The sequence below is a fragment of the Geotrypetes seraphini genome, chromosome 13 (assembly GCF_902459505.1).
Source record: "Geotrypetes seraphini chromosome 13, aGeoSer1.1, whole genome shotgun sequence".
In the NCBI taxonomy this organism is placed as follows: Eukaryota; Metazoa; Chordata; class Amphibia; order Gymnophiona; family Dermophiidae; genus Geotrypetes; species Geotrypetes seraphini.
The window spans coordinates 62,546,596-62,561,687 of NC_047096.1; the positions used below are offsets into that span (position 1 = coordinate 62,546,596).

Here is a 15,092-nt window from a genome sequence, read left to right on the forward strand (position 1 = left end):
CAATCTCAGCTCTGGAATGTTGCTACTCTTTAGGTTTCTGCCAGGTACTTGGGACCTGGGTTTGCCACTGTTGGAAAGAGGACACTGGGCTTGATGGACCTTCGTTCTGTCCCAGTATGCCAATTCTTGTGTTCTTATGTGAGCCAAGTATAGGACAGTCAAACCATTATGACATCACTGATGAAGTTTACTCTTAGGCACTGGTGGAATGAAGCATTATGACATCACAATCTCAGCTCTGGAATGTTGCTACTCTTTAGGTTTCTGCCAGGTACTTGGGACCTGGGTTTGCCACTGTTGGAAAGAGGACACTGGGCTTGATGGACCTTCGTTCTGTCCCAGTATGCCAATTCTTGTGTTCTTATGTGAGCCAAGTATAGGACAGTCAAACCATTATGACATCACTGATGAAGTTTGCTCTTAGGCACTGGTGGAATGAAGCATTATGACATCACAATCTCAGCTCTGGAATGTTGCTACTCTTTGGGTTTTTGTCAGTTATTTGTGACCTGGATTGACCACTGTTGGAAACAGGATACTGGGCTAGATGGACCATTGTCTGACCCAGTATGGCTATTCTTATGATTTTAGAATATACCACAAGGAGAGAAAAGAAGCAACTATTGTCAAAGTTAATAGCGGTAAAGTGCAAGTCTAGAAACATATCTGAAAATTGCATAGTTGGCGGAGAGAGAATGGCAGACGTTGTCCCTTGCAAATGATATGAAGACGAGAAAATGTAGGGATCAATATTCAGTGGGGGGAGACTCAAAACTATGGAGAAGGGCAATATCGGTTAGCGCACCTTAATAAAAGAACCCCTAAATAATGATTAAAAAATTAATGCACTCTTTAAACATTCTTGTAACATCACCAGCTCATCTTAATCAAAAAAGTCTATGAAGTCAGCGAGATATCTTTAAACAATTACCCCCCCCCACACACACACTTTTACTAAGCCACAGTAGAGGTTTCTAAATGCTCCAATGCTGCTCATAGAATTCCTTTGAACATCGGCGCATTTAGCGCTCCGGTACGCGGTAGAAATATCTCCCACGGCTTTGAAAAGAGGGCCTATATTAGCTAGGAGATTTTACTCATCTTTATATTTTTATAACCTGCCTATCAAAGTTATCTAAGCGGTTTACAATCAGGTACTCAAGTATTTTCCTGTCCTGGTGGGCTCACAATCTATCTAATGGGGCAACAGGGGGATCAAGTGACTTGCCCAGGGTCACAAGGAGCAGTGTGAGATTTGAACCCACAACCTCAGGGTGCAGAGGCTGTTGCTCTAACCACTGCACCACTCCTTCTTGTAGAGAAGCTGTTTATATCAACTGATACTCAGTGCAAATGCATACGTTCATAGTGCTGAATCCATAAGCTGTTACTTCTAAATCATCTGTATAACTGTGTACTAAATGTGATGCAATAAGCGCATAACATATGCCATCTTGAAAATAGATCTTCCGAGTGCACGTTGGGAAGCTCTGAGGTGCTGCAGTAAACAAAGAGAAAACCCTAGAGCGTTTCCTTGTTGGGAGGCTCTTGCTGTTTTCATCAGTGTGAGGCCCTGTGTCCCTCTTTGCAGCAATATGTTTCTTATGTATAAATCAGTGGTGTAGTGATGGTAGGAGGCACCTGGGGTGGTGGCACTCTCCTCTCCACCCCACTCCCTTGCCTTCCCTTCCCACCCCCGTACCTCTTTAAATCTTCACTAGAATGAGCAGCTTCTCCAGCCTGCTACTATCCCTCTGATGTCACTTCCTGGCCCTGCAACCTAAAAGCGATTTCAGAGGGAGCCAGGCCAGTGCGAGCAGCTGGCCTAAGTAGCTGCTCATGCTGGTATGATTTAAAGAGATACAGGCGAGAGGGCAGGGAAGGGAGGGCACGAGCAAGGCATGAGTGGGCAGAGAGGTGCCAGCACCCCCACCAAGAAGGTGCACAAGGCAGTTCACCTGCCCCCCTCTACACCCCTGTGTGTAATATCCAGTAAAAGTAAAGTTAAGTCACTGTGTGTCCTCCTTTGTAGTGGTATTTTTGGAGAGCGACTCCCACTACGATACTATCTCTCCTGTGGAATGCTGCTGAGTGGCGCCTTTACTGCACTCTTTGGTCTTGGGTACTACTGGAACGTCCACAACATCTGGTTTTATATCGTTGCACAGGTTTGTGTTCCGATGCCTCATTCGTTCATGTACACATTGCATGCTACAATTTTGCTGATCTATCCTCAAAGATAGATAGGGAGGGTCATTGGGGTGGGCAGACTTGATGGGCTGTGGCCCTTATCTGCCATCTATTTCTATGTTTCTATGATGTACTCGCCGATGGAGGTGAAATGCACCAGGACGGGCACTAAGTTATGCATTCTCTTTTTCCACAGATTTTGAATGGTTTTGCGCAGACGACAGGCTGGCCCTCTGTAGTAAGCTGTGTGGGAAACTGGTTTGGGAAAGGGAAGTAAGTGTCATTCCTGCTGTCTATCTCTATTCCAGTTGTCTGTATGTCCAGTGCCATCGTTCGTGGTTCTCCAGTTCTAGCGCTCTGTCCGTTCTTTTTGTTGTGTGCTGCTTAAAGAAATTTAGTTAGTCTTTTATGAGGTATCTTCAAATACTTTAAAATGAATACGAATATAATGATTTCTTCATAACTCTGATGAGAATCTGTTCTTATCTAGGCCAGTCTGTCTTTGCTCCATTCTTTTTCCCGAAGTCCCTCGTTGCATTCTCCAGACTTGATTAACTGCTTCTTTCTGGCAGGCGGGGTTTGATCATGGGTATCTGGAACTCCCATACGTCGGTGGGGAATATCTTGGGCTCTCTCATTGCTGGTGCCTTCGTGTCCAAAGCCTGGGGTCTCTCATTTATCGTGCCGGGGATCATCGTTGCCATCATGGGAATCGTCTGCTTCTTCTTCATCATAGAATGTAAGTCACCCTCTGTTTTTTTTTTCTTTATTTTCCACTGAGTTGAATATTGTAAGGTTTTGGCTTCTTTGATTGGCCAGCCATATGAATTAGTCGTCAATGGCGCTATACATGAGCTATCAAGACGGTATAGCGCTCTGCTATTTCATGCATCTTATTCTCACACTTGTGGAAGGAATGCACATGGTCTCAAACTCATGGAGAACAGCTTCAAATAGTTGTCATCTTGGACTTTTGGTCCAAAAAGTGTCACAGTTTGCAATGAATGCAATTTTCTCTGGAAGTTTTCCTTGTGCATACTCATCGTACCGCATTTCTCTCTTTCATAGATATTCCCTTCATCTGGACGGCACTAAGATATACTTCCCAAATAGCACCAGCTCAGCTGCAACAGGCCAGATGATAACTATGGGGGGGATTTCTGTAAATGACACCGAAAGTTAGGTGCTGGAATGATCCATGCTAATCTATGGTTCTGCAAAGGATGTTCTGTTCGCAGCATTCTTTATAGAAAACTAGCTTAGCACGCATTTTGGGCTGGTTTCTCGAACCATCACCATGGTCGGCGGCCGCCTTAAAAGCGATGGCGACAGTTGGAGAATCGTGCCTCCGGCAAAGGTAGCCACGGAAATGTAGGCCAGGGTTTTCTGGTGCCCACCTTTGATGGGAATCATGTTGTATGCGCTATACAATGCTTAATAGCGCTTCTGGCATTAGCCATGCCTACAGCGGTTTAGGCGCGGTAAAGCGCCTACGGAGGCATGATTACGGTGCCGATTTTTTTAGCAGCCGGTAGGCACCTTGAAAATCAGCGAAAAACATCATTCGAATGGTGTTTTCACTGAGCTTGGGAGCAAACCGGTGCCTTTTAGAGAATCTGGGCCTTTAGGCCTAATTTTGGGCACAAACAAGCCTGAATCATCCGGAGCTTTCTTTGACTCTGTGCTGCCCGGATGTCCTGGCATTCCTTATTTACCCTGTCAGCTCCCAAATCCCAACTGCAGCCCTGTGACTGAAGCCTTCATTGTTTGAACCAAGGAGCTTTGTATCTACAGTGGCCTGAATGGTTTCAACATCAGCTGATGGGGGTGAAAATGAGCCAGTGAAAGAGGGGTCATAGGAGGCTGGGTAGGGAATGAGAGAATGAAAAATGGACTGGGCCATGGAGGGAATGAGTGACAGTGAAGGAGCTACTGCTAGTGAGAGGATGAGAGGCAGAGCATGGTGGATGAGGGTTGAGAAGAAAACATAGAAGCATGATGGCAGATAAAGACCAAATGGCCCATCAGCAACATCCACTATCTCCTCCTCTCCCTATTGGCTAAGGCTCTTTACACCTGCATTGTGACGTCATAGAGCTTTATGGTTATAGAAACATAGTAACATGATGACAGATAAAGGCCAAGTGGCCCATCCAGTCTGCCCATCCACAGTAACCATTATCTCTTCCTCTCTCTAAGACAGGGGTGTCCAATGTCGGTCCTCAAGGGCCGCAATCCAGTCGGGTTTTCAGGATTTCCCCAATGAATATGCATTGAAAACAGTGCATGCACATAGATCTCATGCAGATTCATTGGGGAAAACCTGAAAACCCGACTGGATTGCGGCCCTCGAGGACCGACATTGGACACTCCTGCTCTAAGAGATCCCACATGCCTACCCCACACTTTCTTGAATTCAGACACAATCTTTATCTCCACCACCTCTACCGGGAGACTATTCGGGACATCTACCACTCTTTCTGTAAAAAAAAAAAAAAGTCCTTAGATTACTCCTGAGCCTGTCACCTCTTAACCTCGTTCTGTGCCCTCTCACTCAGTTGAAAGAGACTCTCCTCATGCATATTTATGCCACATAGGTATTTAAACGTCTCTATCATATCTCCCCTCTCCCGCCTTTCCTCCAAAGTATCTTTAAGTCTGTCCCCTTATGCCTTATGACAGACTAAACTAAAACTTAACCTTATATACCGGGTCTTCAACCAAAGGAAGCTTGACACGGTTAACAATAAATTTAAAAAAAAAAAAAAAAAGTAAACTGAAATACAAGAGAGTTAGTTTTCAAAATGTTTAGTGAATCAAAATTTTTTTTGAAGTTTACGGAAGAGTTGGAAGGAACTGGGACACCTCAAAATTAGGGGAAGTTCATTCCATAATTGGGGAAATTTAAACACCAGAGAGCTGCTAAAATTCTTAACTCCTTGAATTCCTTTCCTAGAAGGAAGAGAAAGTTTAAATTGATGAATGCCTCTCGCATAGGGAAATCTATAAACATTCCATAGCGGAGGAACAAGAGGAGCAAAGATACCATGTACAATCTTAAAAACAATACATAAACACTTAAACTGAATTTTAAAATAAACCGGGAGCCAATGGAGAGAGAAAAGCAAAGGAGTCACATGGTCGAATTTGCTCTTTCCATAGATCAACTTCGCGGCGGTATTCTGAATCAATTGTAGTCTTAGTGATGCCAAGATAAATGGCGTTACAATAATCTAACCGGGATAATATAATAGATTGGACCAAAACAGAAAAGTGACGCTGATGGAGAAGAGATCCAACCTTCCTCAACATTCGTAAGCTGAAAAAACATTTCTTAACCAGAGAGTTTATTTGATCCTTAAAAGTAAGAGAAGAATCAAAAAAGTATTCCCAAAATCTTAGAGGAGAACTCAATTTGTAGGGAGGCTCCAGAATCCAAAAGTACAGTGGAAGGAAGATGATCCAATTTTGGGCCTAACCACAGAAGTTTAGTTTTAGCTGCATTTAGCTTCATCTGGACAGACATAGCCCAAGTTTGAAGTTTAGAGATACAGTGATTTATTTTAAAAGTTAAATTGGTATGGGTCAATCTCAATCAGTATAAAAATGTCATCCACATAAGTAAAAAGCATTTCCCACGCCGACAGCTTATAAATATTCAAAGTTGTCATAGAAGGATTGAACAAAATTGGGGAAAGTGGAGAGGCCTGGGGAACTCTGCAAGGAGGTTGTCAGGAATTAGAAATATTACCATCAATATTAACTGAATAAAATCGAGACAATAAAAATTTAGAAGAACAAACTGATTAAGACCGATATCTGGACCGACTCCATCTTGTTTATATCTTTTTGAAAGTGTGGTCTCTAGAATTGTATTCTAAATGAGGTCTCACCAGAATCTTATACAGGGGCATCAATACCTACTTTTTCCTACTGGCTATTCCTCTCCCTTTGCACCCAAGCATCCTTCTACCTCTTGCCATCGCCTTTTCAACCTGTTTGGGCACCTTAAGATCATCACATACTATCACATCCAAATCCCAGAGGAAGCGAGTGAAAGGTAGAGAGGGTATAAGAAAAGGCTGAGAAAGAAGAGGAACAGAGAGCAGGGGGAGAAGTAGAGATTGGATGAGAGTGAGGGATGGAAAGCTGTTACATGCAGTAGGTTAGCGGTAAAAAGGAGGAGACTAAGTACTGGAGTGAGAAAATGAAAGCGAGGTAAAATCTAGATATGAATGAATAGAAAGGCAGAAGAGAGAGAAGTGGAAAAAGAAAATTGGTAACATGGAAAAATCGGTATCAAAAACAAGAATATTTATTTATTTAAGTATTTGGTCTACATTCAGGTACTCGAGCATTTTTCCCCATCTGTCCCGGTGGGCTCACACTCTCCCTAATGTACCTGGGGCAATGGGGGATTAAGTGACTTGCCCAGGGTCACAAGGAGCAGCATGAGATTTGAACCCACAACCTCAGGATGCTGAGGCTCTAGCTCTAACCAGAAGGAAGAGGAAAAGAGAAAATGGAAAGGAGATGTGAAGAGAAGACACATGGAAAGTGGAAAAGAGAGACTGGAATCAACTCAGGGCTCAAGGCTCAGAGCAAACTGGGCTTGTGACATTTCATTTACGCTAGTTTTAGCCAGTCTACATGAAACGTTATTTTGCAGCTAATGCACAGAGGCTTTCAACCTTTGTCAATGAGGTCACTTGTATTAAAATGAGCTCTTTAGCAATTTCATCCTATGCACAGAAAACTGTTCTGTAATGACTAAAATCTACTGACAGCTCCAGAGCGGTAGGTTTTAGTTGTTAGGACAGGGTGACTGTTATAGCCAGGCTTCTGGCTTTAGGGCACCATTTCCTGTCGCCTGAATGAGCTCCACTAATCATGGACTGTTCCCCCACTTCTAGGGTTGCCAGATTTTACTATAGTAAAATCCGGACCCCTCTAGACCCGCCCCCCCAGGCCTGACCAGTTCCACCCATCCCCGCCCCGTGACATCATCGCATGGCATCCGTGCATGCGCGGATTTCCTCCTGCCCGACACAATTTAAAGAAGGCTTTTTGAAATCCAAACAAAGTGCCGGGTTTTGAAAAGCCATCCGGACCCCGGGGAAATCCAGACGTCTGGTAACCCTACCCACTTCTCCACCCTCGTTCACTGGACCTGTGCGCCAATGCTATGCCTTCCACTCTTGCCAAGCCCTTTGCCAACCAATGCTCAACACTAACTGTGCATATAATTTGCATGTAGTTACTGTTGAGCATTGCTCGCAAAAAAACCAAAATTAAAAAAAATTGGTTACCTTTGAGCATTGGTCGCTAAAAAAATTTAAAAAATTGGTACTACGTACACTCGGTATTTTCCAGCTGTAGAGAACAGCGCTGAAGTTCTATGCATCTCTCTCTATTGGAAAAATAAAATGTCCAGAAAACAAAGGTAGAAGATTAGAGACAATTCTTTTCAGTTTTTATGGATTAGATTATGTCTTCATGGAGAATGTTGCATCTCTTCTATTTTTGTACATAGTAAAGTACAGTAGAAATTGCATTTGTATTTCTCTGTTCCAGTCTGGCATTTTGGGGCTTGTGTTGGTTTTGGGCTACGTACGTCTTGTTTCTAACTTCTGGTCCTTTAATCTGTCTGAGCTAAGGGTCAGTTCATGTTCTGTGTGTGTTACAGAGATAAAAGGATTCTTCTAGTGGCAGTTCCTGATTTGGGGTTTGTAGTAGTCCATAGTCTATTTGCCCTATATGATCATGGCTGTTGTAGGATCCAGTGTAATATTTGTAGTTTTTCCTTTTCATAGATAGGGGACTTGCAGTGTGAATCCTTGCGGTCAGTGCTGATTTATTATTGTATTTGCTATAGGCTTTGAAGCCTGGATTCTCTAAACGGGGTTAATTTTTTAGGTGATCAAGCTCAGTAAAAAAATTAAAAAAAAACCTGCCATGTAAACAACATTTTGAAACTAAACTAAACCTTAAGTTTGTATACCGCATCATCTCCATAAAGATAGAGCTCGGCACGGTTTACAGGTAAATTGAATAAATGAGGGAAGGACATAATAAGAAATTAGAGGTTATGAAGAGGATAGCTAGCTTTACATTTTAAATAGATAGCTTTACGTTTTGGACAAAAGCCAGGTTTTCAGATGCTTTCGGAATAATTAGAATGAGCCTAGGTTCTGCAGCGGGTCAGGGAGGTTATTCCAAATCTCAGTGAATTTGAAGAAAAGGGATTTCCCTAATTTACCTGCATACATGACGCCTTTTAACAAGGGGAAAGATAGTTTGAGTTTGTGGGCGGATCTGGTAGTGTCAGGTCTCGAAAAATTCCAGGATAGTGGAATTAGGGGAGGAAGAATGCCGTGTAGGATCTTGAATATTAGGCAGGTACATTTAAAGTGCATCCTAGAAATCACCGGAAGCCAGTGAAGTTTTGATAGAAGCGGGGAAACATGGCCAAATTTGCTTTTTGCGAAGATCAAATTAGCCGCAGTGTTGTGGATCCGCTGAAGTCTTTGAAGATTATCATCGGTTAGACTTAGATAGATGGAATTACAATAGTCCAATCTGGAAAGAATGATTGATTGTACAAGGACAGCAAAATGTTGTTGGCGGAAGCAGGATCTCACTTTCCTCAACATGTGAAGACTAAAAAAAACATTTTTTTACCAGAGAGTTGAGATGATCATTGAACTGAGTTTCAAATCGGAATCGCGCCTCCGTAAGCGCTGTAGGCTGCTTAATACTAGAGTCAGCACATGGCTGGTTAATTGCTGATATTCAGTACTTAACCATCCAAGGTTAACTGCATCAATAGGACCACATAAAAGTCGGTTCTATCGTTATACAGGGGACCCCCGGCCAGTTGGGTTTTCAGTATATCCCTAATGAATATACATCAATACAACAAAGAGTGATTGAACAAGTTCCCTAGTCAGGACTGAAACAAGACTATTGATTAACGTGGGCAGGCTAATGCTGCTAAGTTTTGAATGAGTGTGTGAGTGAAGGCCGATTATATTTTATGTGTTGGTGTAATAAGGCTCATGATAAAGTAAGAACTTAAGAACATAAGAATCGCCTTATTGGGTCAGACCCATGGTCCATCAAGCCCAGTAGCCCGTTCTCACGGTGGCCAATCCAGGTCACTAGTACCTGGACAAACCCAAGGTGTAGCAATATTCATGCTTCCCCCGTGTAATTTATAGATTATATTAATATAACTAATGTGTTGAGATTAAATTAAAAAATGATTAAGGTTGAAAATTAGGTGTGGTGAAAAAGCAAAAAAGAAAGATTATTGTATATATAATTAAATTCAGATTAATAGCTTAGATCAAGTGTAGTAATGAATATGCATGGGGCAGATTTCCATGCCTGTCGCCTCTGTCATATGCAAATCTGCCTTATGCATATTCATTAAGGATATCCTGAAAACCCAGCTGGCTGGGGGTCCTCAGGACAGGTTTAAGAACGACTGTGGTAGCCCACAGCTGGGTAAATGCAGAATATTGCACTTAACTGGCTGTGGTGTAAACCCAGAAATTCAATGGCGAAGCCCAGACATGAGCACTAGCGGCTGAATATTGATCCCATAGAACATAACTTTTAAGGCTTGGCCACTTTATATCCAAATGAGCTGAAGGAGAGCCACCATGTGAGGCCTGAACACTGCTGAGTGACATCCACCCCCAGCAGCACATCTTTCAAACTTTTTATGATGTGTATCCTCAAGGAGATGAGCATTTCCAAATACATTCCGTTTTTGAGAAATGCCTTGTCCTTCAAATAGGTGGCTCACCCTCCCATCTACTTCCCCCTTTCTGTCATGAGCTTGGTAAAGAGGAAGAGAGTGTTAAAAAAAAGTCTGAGTGACAATGCGGGCTGCTCCAGAGGTCTTAAGGGGCTGCCTTTGACTCCCGGGCACTGTTCCCTCTAAGCTGTGCGGGTATCCTCCATAAGAACATAAGCAGTGCCTCTACTGGGTCAGACCAGAGGTCCATCACGCCCAGCAGTCCGCTCATGCGGCGGCCCATCAGGTTCAGGACCTGTATAGTAATCCTCTATCACCTTTTCCTTCAGGAAATTATCTAATCCCTTCTTGAACCCCAAAACCTTACTCTGTCCTATCACACCCTCTGGAAGCGCATTCCAGGTGTCCACCACCCTTTGGGTGAAGAAAAACTTCCTAGCATTGTTCTGAATCTGTCCCCTCTTAATTTTTCCAAATGCCCTCTCGTTGTCCAACTCCACTGCTACCAATAGGGGGTGGTGTATTTTCAGTTGCTATGGGCAGGCTGGTTCCCTGGAATCCTGCAAAACTTGCCTATCCCTCAGTATTGGACGGTGACGGGTCAAAAGTGCGCGGGGACAAAGGCGCGCCGACAACTGAGCGCAGGGCTTAATCACGCCGAAGAAAACCTGTATTTTAAAGGGCTCTGACAGGGGTGTGGGGGATGGAACCCCACCACTCTACTTAATAGGGATCGCGCTGCCTCACGCTGCCATGTTGGGGGCGTTGTGGGGGGTTGTACCCCCCTCATTATACTGAAAACTTAACTTTTTCCCTAAAAAACAGGGAAAAAGTTAAGATTCCAGTATAATGAGGGGGGTACAACCCCCCACAACGCCAGGGTAATCTCTATTAAGTAAAGTGTGTGGGGGGGGTTCCCCACCAACACCCCCCGTCGGAGCCCTTTAAAATACAATTTTTCTTTGGTGCGATGAAGTCCTGTGCTCGGTTGTCGGCGCACTTTAGACTATGAACCCTCACTTTCTTCTGTGTGTATGCATATATATATACACACAAAGATTCAAAAAATATCACTCCAAAACAAAAGCACCACACAAGCCAAGAAAGCTAGCTTATTACTTAAGCGAAAGAAAAGCCTCCGACAAATGGAGAGGTGGACCCACACTCTTCCACCAAAGCATCATAGGCAAAAAACTTTCGCACAAGTTTAAAGTTAGCAGGTGGGAGCAAAAAATAGCCGAGAAGAATTAATGGTAAAAATCACTGAACACAAACAGGCCAAACAGGTTGAAAGCAGCAGTTAGGATCTGCGTACTGATAGCCTGGATTTGGCGCTAAGGCCCTGAAGCAGTGGTTACCGGCCACAAACGATCGTCGGCCTGGCCAATCCAAATAAGTAAGTTTTTAGCTTGGCTCTACATGTAATTTAAGTAAGTTCACCACGAAGTTCATTAGGAAGTGCGTTCCACAAGAATGCAGAATTTTGAGTTGACTTAAGTCTAACCAGGTGATTTGATGGCACTGTCAATCTATTTCAATTTGATGACCTCAGTGATCGCGAAGGTTTATACGGGACAAGAAGTTTCACAAGATAGTCAGGTTGCCCACTCTATATTATGTATGTTAACCTGTAACCCGTTCGGAGCTTGTTGGGGATAACCGTATAGAAAATGAATTCAATAAATAAATATGGAAGTGGCATTGAGGTAGTTCAACAGGTCGCCTACAGATAGACATTAACATACTAGACGCTAAGTGCAAATTCTGTATAGGCAATTAGTGTGTAATTGCTGTTTTAAAATACACATGCAAGTTCGCATTTTAGTACCTACCCTTAGGCATGAGCGTCTACTCTACAGCATGTCAAACACTGGTCTAAATGTTTACATCTAACTACTGTAAGTGTAAGTGCTGGACCATGCCCTGACCTGTCCATGCCCACACCCCCCTAGCTGTTCCACGCTAAGAGAATTACACACTAAGGTTTGCGGCCCCTTTGCGACCAGATTTCCCTCCTGCGCTATTCACTAACCTCTCCTGCGATCCGCTTCGAATCCGTGCATGCAAATGAGGTGAAATGCATGCAAACTAGGCAGGGACGCGATTCACAACACAAAATTTCACATCCGACTGGGCTGGCTGGTCAACTGAATAAGCAACCGCTGGGGATCAGTCAAAAATGCCTTTTCAACTCTGGAAGCCCTGCTCTCTGCCCTGCTCTGCAATCTCTCCTGCCTGCTCTGCCCCAAATCGCCGCCCTGCTCTGCCCAGATCTCTTGTCTCCTGCCTATTCGCCCCGAATGCCACCCTGTTCTGCCTCGTGTCTCCTGCCTACTCGCCCCGAATGCCACCCTGTTCTGCCTCGTGTCTCCTGCCTACTCGCCCCAAATGCCACCCTGTTCTGCCTCGTGTCTCCTGCCTACTCGCCTCGAATGCCACCCTGTTCTGCCTCGTGTCTCCTGCCTGCTCACCCCGAATGCCACCCTGTTCTGCCTCGTGTCTCCTGCCTACTCGCCCCGAATGCCACCCTGCTCTGCGAGCCCGTGGTTTTAACCCATGGGCTTTAAGCGGGTTAAAACCACGGGCTCAATTTTAAAAAATTAAAAACAAAAACTATACCGGGCCCAGCTTTCTCCACCAGTACGCCAGTTTCATATTCCCCTTCCCTCTGCCCTAGAAAAAAAGGGGAAAAAAAACCCCCCCACCAACTCAGCCGGCCCAGAGGGGGCATAGGCAGTGTGCATGGGCTCCCTCTCTTGCACCCTCTTCTACTGCCCCGATTTAAGGCGCAAACATATCGACCTTCAGAAATATTAAATTCCACTTTATCTAGTTGCAATACCTCCTTTAAATATCTATTAATAATATCTCAGGAGCCTAAAGATGACATATAGGAATAGTCTTTAAAAATTATATATGATTTATAAAATGATACTGCTCACAGTCAACTTTTACGTTTGTGTAATCAGCTTGGCGTTGCTACTCTTCCTGAAGAAGCCTCTGTGGCCAAACTCAAGTCTGGGTAGAGGAGCAACAATTATTATTTTTGGAGCGCAATTCTTTGTACGGGTGATTATATATAACTTGGAATTGTCATCCTGCTGAGCTGCGATGGAGTATTAATTACTGACCAGCTGGGACCTCCAAGCGATGAGAACAAAAAAAAAAACCAAAAACCCTGTGGATGTAAATGTTCTGAAAGATGATTTATTAGTCATTCTTCACAATAAAAACGCATAAATACAAATATCAGCTCAAAGACATGCACACTGTTTTTAGTCTACATTTTTATCTGCGATTCCTACATCAACTGGACCCCTGAGGGCTATAAGTGGTAAAAATAAATAAATACATTTCCTAATGAATCTCTGACCAGAACCTGGACTGTAGCACTGTAACCAGTCCTGGAAGTTCAGTCCATTGTCTGTGTTCTGTTCTGAGAGAAGCACAGACCTCAATAAAAGACTCCTCTACCCTTTAGGCCCTGAAAATGGGTCAGTAAGTCTAGGATTCATGGCTGAAATATCTACAGAGTTGTCCTAAAGCACTATTATAACAGAAACAAGGAGACTTTTCTTTCTCTCTTGGCAAGGCTTAACATTTGATTTTGAAAGTCGGATAGCAAACCAGTTTTAATTGCACAGACAAAGGAACAAAGCAGGCTTACAGGGCTCTGAATGCTGCACATGCAGAGACACTTCAGCCAGGGCTTGATAAATCGCTTCCGCTACCTGGATAACTTCATAAAAATGAAGCCATCCTAAAGAAAAGTCGGAACGTCCTGCTTTGGAACTGTGGCTGTTAACAGAGGCACGTCTTTCCCTCTGCGTACAAAGAAAACAATCCTTCAGTTTACTGTACAGTCATTATTTTCAAGTAACTACTTGAGTTGTTCCTAAAAAGTAAGCAACTGATCAAATTACTCCAGTCCAAGTTACCCTGAAAGGAGGATTAGACATTCCTGGCATGTTTTTAGATTGGAAGCTTCTACAGTATAAATCATAATGAAAATAATGTCCGAGTCCTGGTTTATTAATGGAAAAGGTGGCAAATGACACATCTAAACTCCAAGTCTAGTGCAGAAGAGGCCTACGAACAATCACAGATAAAAGATTGGCTCATAGACAACCCTGCGAAAGACAAAGGCGTGCGCCGACAACTGAGCGCAAGATGGAGACGCGCGCCGAAGAAAATTACAGTTTTTAGGGACTCCGACGGGGGTTTTTGTTAGGGAGCCCCCCCCCCCAGTTTACTTAATAGAGATCGCGCCAGCGTTATGGGGGGTTTGGGGGGTTGTAACCCTCCACATTTTACTGTAAACTTAACTTTTTCCCTTAAAACAGGGAAAAAGTGAAGTTTTCAGTAAAATGTGGGGGGTTACAACCCCCCACAATGCCCCCACAACGCGGCGCGATCTCTATTAAGTAAAGTGGAGGGGTTCCCCTCCCCGGAGCCCTAAAAACAGTAATTTTCTGCGGCGCACGTCTCCACGCTGCGCTCAATTGTCTGCGCGTGCCTTTGTCCCGGCACGCTTTTGACCTGACACCAAAAGATTAAACCCAATTTGTGTCAATAAAACTGCATTGGGATAGGGTTGCCAGATCATGCCCTCTTTTTCCAGTGCTGTCCAGGCTCAGATGGTTTTTGAAAAATGGGGAGCAACTGTCTGGGTTTAGCCATCTCTCTCAACTCCCCCACCTGTTTCTCCAGCCTCCCTCCCTCCCTCCTCTGACCTCCGATGCTGCTTCTCCTCGCAATCTCTCTATCCACCGACTCCCTCTCCGGCAGGCTGCTGTAATTTAATCTTCAGGCAGCCGGAAGCAGCAGCAATGAAGTGAGCCTGCTAGTGTCAGCTTGCCCCAAAAGTCGCCTCTCTGTAAGTCCTGCCTACGCGGGAACAGAAGTCACTGCAGAGAGGCGGTTTCTAGGGCAGGCTGGCGGTAGCAGGCTCACCTCATTGCTGCTGCCACCAGCTGCCCCAAAAAGGCTTTTTGGAAATCCAAGTATACGATGTCTATGGGGGGGGGTCCCTTCGTCCATTTGCTTGTTTATTCCTTCAAAGAAGTACAGTAAGTTCGTTAGGCACGATCTTCCCTTGCAGAAGCCATGTTGGCTTGTTTTCATGAGTTTATTCCTT

At 44.0% G+C, this 15,092-nt stretch overlaps 2 protein-coding genes across 2 annotated transcripts in view; one reads left to right on the forward strand and one right to left on the reverse strand.

Moving 5' to 3' along the window:
• The window catches only part of HEPACAM (hepatic and glial cell adhesion molecule), a 201,741-nt gene that overhangs the window by 169,712 nt on the left and 16,937 nt on the right, over window positions 1–15,092 (reverse strand). The gene's annotated exons all lie outside the window — the stretch shown is intronic.
• Window positions 1–15,092, forward strand: part of SLC37A2 (solute carrier family 37 member 2) — a 107,673-nt gene that overhangs the window by 41,772 nt on the left and 50,809 nt on the right. The window contains exons 5-7 of the mRNA XM_033917557.1: window positions 2,033–2,168; window positions 2,387–2,463; window positions 2,763–2,929. Coding sequence (XP_033773448.1) covers window positions 2,033–2,168; window positions 2,387–2,463; window positions 2,763–2,929 — 380 coding nt within the window. The remainder of the gene's footprint in view (window positions 1–2,032; window positions 2,169–2,386; window positions 2,464–2,762; window positions 2,930–15,092) is intronic.